The 6,341-nt window shown below is 57.6% G+C and overlaps 1 protein-coding gene across 1 annotated transcript; it reads right to left on the minus strand.

Annotated features, from left to right (window-relative positions):
- Positions 1-124: 124 nt before the first annotated feature.
- Fem1a (fem-1 homolog A) lies at positions 125-5,887 on the minus strand. Its single transcript, XM_005357857.3, has one exon. The coding sequence runs from the start codon at positions 4,080-4,082 to the stop codon at positions 2,118-2,120; it is 1,965 nt and encodes a 654-aa protein (XP_005357914.1). The 5' UTR covers positions 4,083-5,887; the 3' UTR covers positions 125-2,117.
- Between the last annotated feature and the right edge of the window lie 454 nt (positions 5,888-6,341).

The raw sequence follows: 6,341 nt of genomic DNA on the forward strand, positions 1-6,341 counted from the left end.
CTGTGGCTTTGGAGCCTGTCCTGGAACTAGCTCTGTAGACCAGGCTGGTCTCGAACTCACAGAGATCCGCCTACCTCTGCCTCCCGAGTGCTGGGATTAAAGGCGTGCCCCACCATCGCCCGGCGACTCTTTGTTTTGGAGGGCAGTCTCTCTAGTAGCCCTGCTGTAGACCAGGATGGCCCTGCACACAGAGATCCAGCCGCCTCTGCCTCCCAAAGGCACCAAACCCTGCTTTAGTCTTTAATTCCTCCCCAGAACTCCAACCTTATAACCGCAGTTCTCTAGGCTACCTCATAACCAATCACCGCAGCTAACTCACAGGCTATTGTGATTGGCTGGGGTACACAGGCTTGTCCAATCACAGACACCATATAGTGAAGGACAGGCGGACCCTGTAGGGATTTGGCAGGAAATCTTTGATTCTATTGTTCCCACTAAGGAGAACCCCTTGGGAGCTGCTGGATCAACCCTCCCAGGGATGTCCAGCAGAGCCAGGCCCAGAGCCAGATGCTCAGGGGGCTGAGGCAGAGGAATGGGTCTGGGTACGTCAACTGCTGAGAGAGAGTTCAAGTCTACCCTCTGGTCATGTGCTACGTGTCCCTAGGTCCTCGGCTGGTGATCTTAACCTCTCTGGACTAGCTCACAGGCACCTGAGTGGAAACAGCTCCTTCAGAAGGCAGCTACCGTGACGCAGGGGCACATTTGAGCACTTCGGTAGGGCCCGTACCTCACAGGAGACGGTTTTAAGAGGATGGGGGTCTTGACTTAATGTCACCTCAAGCTGTGCTTGGACTCACTTTGTCCTCTAGGACGGCCTCCACCTTGTGATCCTCCTGCCTCAGCCTCAGCCGTGCTCAGATGGCGGGTCTGTGTACAGGCATTCTTGACAGGCACTCACCTGGCTCCCCGCCCGCGACCTGCCCACATCAATTAACCGCTAGGCAGATTCCTTCACATACCTGTATTTTAATCAATAAATATAAGTGCCAAGACTCACAGGGGTTCATGTTTGCCCTGAGCTTCGGATGGCAGGGCAGTGCGGCTCTGCCCAGTAAGGCCTAAGGCTTGTTTTATACAGAGAACAAGCTACCTAACACTGCAATCACACACCAATGTCCTCGTGGGACGGCTTCCACGGCCAAAGGAGGGACTGACCTCTCTACACTAGACTTTCTCCCCTTGCAGCTGGTTCCCACAAGCCAGGGATGTGCACCTCCTGCCTTGAGGTGATGCAGGTTTAATCCCACTCATGGTAAAGGACAGGGACAAGAGCTGGTGGAGCCCCAGGCTGGTGCTGGTCAGGCGGTGTACACCCCTATGGCTGCACTCAGGGCCCGGGTGGCCTATCGCAGCCCTGGGCAGCTCCCCACCTTCCCACTCCTGGCAGTTAGTGGGGATACTATGTACTCTTCACGAAGACCTGGGGTCAGGTGAGACAGGACAAGTGTGGCACGGATGTGACCTGGTGACCAGAGCACCTGCCAGCCATCCCACAGGATGGGGCTGGAGGCAGTCGTCGGCCTGGCTGTTCCTGTCACTTGCTCTAGCTCTTCTTGGGGACAGTCCTCTCTCTAAGCAGTGTGGAAGCAGGGAGGCTTCGCAGCAAGCCTGTCACAGGTCTGCACTCACAGCTCATGCTGGTTTCAGCTGTGGCCACACCAAAGTCCTGGCAGCAACTTCAAACTAAGTCATTGAGTCCAACAAACAGAAACCAAGGAAAAAAAGACCGAGCAAAAACCTCAGAACGTGGGCTCCAAGCTGTCGCCCACTTGCTTAGTAAACAACAAACCAACAACAAACATCTAGGTGGCAGGTGCCCCACTGCAGGAAGGCGCCAGTGACTTCTGACTCCATCTTGACAGTGTTGGGTACACAGGACTCCAGGACAAGCTAGCTGGAGACCAGGTGACAGGGCAGAGGTCTCCAGACCCAGACAGATGCCACTGAGGAGGCCCCGGTACCCTTCAGCTTTGCCACGGAGAAAGACCATCTTCCTACCACGTGACCCTGAAGGTTTCTAGAACCAACAGTCGGGCTCACTCCACTGCCAGTAGGCCAAGGGGACAGGATGCTTCTGCTCGGAGAAGGCCAAAGTGCAGGCGGGGGCCGGGTCAGGCTCAGTGCAGCTGGATGAAGGCCTCCAGCTCCTCTGGGATGAAGCCCTTATAAGGGACCTTGTTCCTGTCCAGGGCACGGGCGGCCAGGCACTGCAGTGTTACATAGTTGAAGGGCTGCACGGTGCTCTTGGCCAGCAGCTTGGCGTCCAGCAGCTCATAGGCAGTCTTCTTGAAGGCGTTGGTGGCATCCATGTGGGCCCCGGCCTCGATGAGTGCGTCCATGATGGCTGGGCAGTTGTTTTGAGCAGCAATGTGCAGCGGAGTGTTGTTGTCGAAGTCCCGGCTGTCGGGGTCAGCCCCGCAGTCCAGCAGCACCCTGACCACATGCAGGCAGGGGAAGACGCCCACGCGGTAGCGGCCCACGTTGGTGGTCTCCTTGTCCACTGCCATGTGCAGTGGGGTGAAGCCGTTCTTGCCGCGCGGGGCACACTTGAGCAGGCGGTAGACTGTCTGGTGCTTGAGGTGTTCCTGGCTAGGGGTACACTCCACCTTCTCCAGCAGGTACAGCAGATGGAGGATGATGGCGATGGCTTTGGTGAACTGCGCCGAGTCCCCCGGCTCCTTGGGCAGCTGCAGGGCCCGCTCCACTTCCCGCACCCCTTTGCTGAGCACACCCATGAGGTCGGGGAAACCAAGCTGCATGCCCAGGTTGCCCTTGGCGGAGCGGTCCTGCAGCACATAGGAGAAGAGCTCCGCAAATGACAGGAAGCTGCTGGCCGTCATGGGGCTCAGCGGCTCCAGGTTGCTCTGCTGCATATCCAAGGCATACTTCCAAAGACGGATACAGCGCTCGAAATTTCCAGAGTCTGCGTAGACAGCACCCCGGTACCTTATGTAGTAGGAAGTGTCAGGGTGCGAGGGGCCCAGGATCCTCTCCCGTATCAGCAGGGCCTGCATCCGCATCTCATCAGGATCTGTGATGAGGGCCTCCAGCTCTTGGGGCGTGGTCACCTCCCTAGAATAGTCGTAGGCCAGAACCAGCTGTTGGGGCTCGGGCTTGGGGAGGTAGTCCCCACCCTGGTGGCGGAGCTCCATCGCCCTTCTCCAGTGCTTCAGGGCTCCGAGCAGATCCCTTTTCTTATCCACGTAGGTGGCTCCCAGCAGCTCCAAAGCCTCCACGGCCGCTTCACGGCTGGTGGGGCAGCAGCTCTCATAAGGCTCTGCTTCCTCAGGGGTGGAGCGGCCGCTGCTTGCCCCCTGGGAGGACCCTTCCCTGGGCAGCTCCACCCCCGAGAGATGCCCGTGGCCGGGCTGCTCCTGGATGAGGTACTCCACGATGTTGGTGTGCCCGGTGACACTGGCGGCCAGCAGCGGGGTCATGCCATAGCCGTCGCGCTCCATGCGCGCGTGACAGCCCAGCAGCAGCTGCAGGATCTCCAGGCTGCCGGACTCGGCGCAGTCGTGCAGAGCCGTGTTGCCCTTGGCGCTGCGCCGGTTCACCTGCGCACCGCGCTCCAGCAGGTAGCGCGCGATCTCGCGGTGGCCCTTGTAGCAGGAGATCATGAGGCACGTGTGGCCGTGGCGGTTGGCTACCTCCAGGTCGGCCTTGTGCTCGCCCACCAGGTAGCGCACCACGTCCAGGTGGCCGTCGAAGCAGGCGGCGCGCAGCGGCGTGGAGTTGGTGCGGGTGGTGCGGTTGACCGAGGCGCCGCGGCGCAGCAGGCTCCGCACCACGGCCAGGTGGCCCGCCGCCGACGCGGCCCAGAGCGGCGGCGCGCCCTCGATCGTCTCGCCGTCGAAGTGCACCGAGCCGCCCGCCTCCACGCTGGCGCCGCAGTGGTCCACCAGGTATTCCACCACGTCCAGGTGTCCGCGGCGCGCCGCGATCAGCAGCGGCGTGCCGCCGCCCGCCACCTCGCCCAGCAGCTCGTCCAGCTCCTCCCGCCCGCGGCCGGCCAGCAGCTTCTGCAGCAGCTGCAGCTTGCCGTCGTGAGCCGCATTGTACACCGCCGTGTGCAGATCCATGCTGGGCGCCACGTTGCCGGCTCTAGCCGGGCCGCCTGTCGCAGGAGACAACCTTCACTTTCTCCCCCGCCGCCATCTTAGCGGTCTCCGGGCGGAACGAAATGGCCTCCGCGACGGGGCGCGGACGGACTCGGCGCAGGCATGCTGGGAAATGGAGTCCTGTGAGCGAGCGCCTGCCGGAGGTACCGAGATGTGAGCGGTGAGGAGAAAAGACTACATTTCCCGAAAGGCATAGGGAGAGCCGCTGGGAATCGTAGGCAAAGTGGTGGGCAGTGCCGAAGGGAGGACAGCAATTTGGCCAGGCCAGACCAACGATCAGATCAGTGCGACCCTGGGAAATCGGTCACGCACGGCCCGTTAGTGAGTGTACGGCGGACTGCAGGAAGCACGTTCTCGCTCCGTTCTACAAAGGACACCGGCACCGGCAGGGATTATACAGGGGGCTCCCGCCCTGCTCCCTGGAAGTGACATTTCCCTGGATCGTAGGCAGGAAGCGCGGTGGTGCCAACAGAAGCGCAGGCGTCCTCCCGGCCAAGAAGGGCTCGGTTTCCGCGCTCACTGAGCACCGTGGCGTGGCTCCGGAGCGTGCGGGTGGAAATCTGTCTTGCACGGCTAAACTGTCATTAGTGTGTGCTACCCTGGGAAATGCGGGTAAACGCGCTCCTGTCCTAACAGGAGGCCCAGAAGGTTGGGCTCCAGCCCAGAACGGCACGAGGAGCATCCGAGCCGAGGGTAGCTGCTGAATGACTATGGGTCCCACCATGTGAAGCTGTACACCATGCTTTTAGGGGCGCAACCGAGTCGGCCGAGTGATGACGTGCGTCTGGTGCCTGTCATTACCGCAGAGCGTACGAGAAAACATGCACGTCCGGCGAAAAGAAACTACATTTCCCCGAGGAAATGTCAACGATACTTCCGGTTTGCGTGTGGGCGCAGGCAGAAGACGAGGCAGCCTCGTTCCGCCCTGCTGCCTACATTTCCCAGCCGGCACCGAACGTGCCTCGGAGCCAATCCGGAGCTATGCTGAGCAGGGGCCGAGCTCCCTCCGGGCTCCAGGAATCTTAGGTGAAGCAGCCGCTGGCCACCAGGGGGCGTAAGCTAGATCTGACCGAGCAAGCAGAGAAGGGACCCACCCCCAATCGCCCGGAGCTTACTTGGCAACACGTTAAGCAGACCCCTTTTTCATGTTAGGTGGTATTTTCTTTCCTTAAAGAGGCACGTGTGTCAACCGCATGGGCGCCGTGTCCTCCGAGACCGACAGAGCGCATCGGGTCCCCTGCCGCTGGGTACACGTCACTGCTGAGCAAATGACTCCAGCCCTTCACTTTAGTTTGAGATAGGATTTCATTCCCCACACCAACGTGATGGAAGGTGAGAACTGAGTCACCCTAAGGGTTGTCGTCTGACATCCATCCATATGCTGTGGCACACGGGCATAAACCCCCACAGTGAAAAAAACTATGATGCCTTTTCAAAGTGTGTTCTTGTGCATGCGCACACGCGTGCCACAACAAACAGTTCTCACCTTCCACCACACAGACTCAGGGAATCGAACTCAGGTCTTCAGGCTCGGCAAGAGCGTCTTTATCTAACCATCTCACTGGTTGTTTTGTTTCCAATCCGATTTGGTTTTCTGTCTAGGTTTCTTGATATTCTACCTAACTCAAACCTCTGTATGTGGGTGTGCTGCTCTTATGTAACGGACTAAATTTGTTAGTATTTCAGGAAGCCTCAGGTAATTGAGGTTCTGCTCTAGGAACTGCCTTACTGCCACTACTGCGACACCTGCTGGCCAATCAAGATTATTACACATACAATTTTGTGAAAATTATAACGAAGGTAAGATAATTTGGTAAATAAATAAACAAATAAATAAATAAATAACTTTGAAAATTGTAAACCAACCCCAAAATAATGGTAGACAACATCACCATGAAGGAATTTAACAACCTTTTTGTTTCTACTATGGATGGAATTCTGCAAGAACTATATGAGCTACCTTGTACTATATATATCTGTGGTCATGGCAGCTATTAGCTTTGTTTTTATTATTATACCTTTTTTTTTGTTTTTTTTTGAGACAAGGTTTCTCTGTAGCTTTGGTTCCTGTCCTGGAACTAGCTCTTGTAGACCAGGCTGGCGTCGAACTCACAGAGATCCGCCTGCCTCTGCCTCCCGAGTGCCGGGATTAAAGGTGTGCGCCACCACTTCCTGGGTCCTTATTATATTCTTTTTTATTTTTTTATTTTTTATTTATTT

The sequence above is a fragment of the Microtus ochrogaster genome, chromosome 22, assembly GCF_000317375.1.
Source record: "Microtus ochrogaster isolate Prairie Vole_2 chromosome 22, MicOch1.0, whole genome shotgun sequence".
In the NCBI taxonomy this organism is placed as follows: domain Eukaryota; kingdom Metazoa; phylum Chordata; class Mammalia; order Rodentia; family Cricetidae; genus Microtus; species Microtus ochrogaster.

Excerpts from the sequence above, each read along its gene's own strand:
- Fem1a (XM_005357857.3), bottom strand. The coding sequence starts at position 4,082 with ATGGATCTGCACACGGCGGTGTACAATGCGGCTCACGACGGCAAGCTG.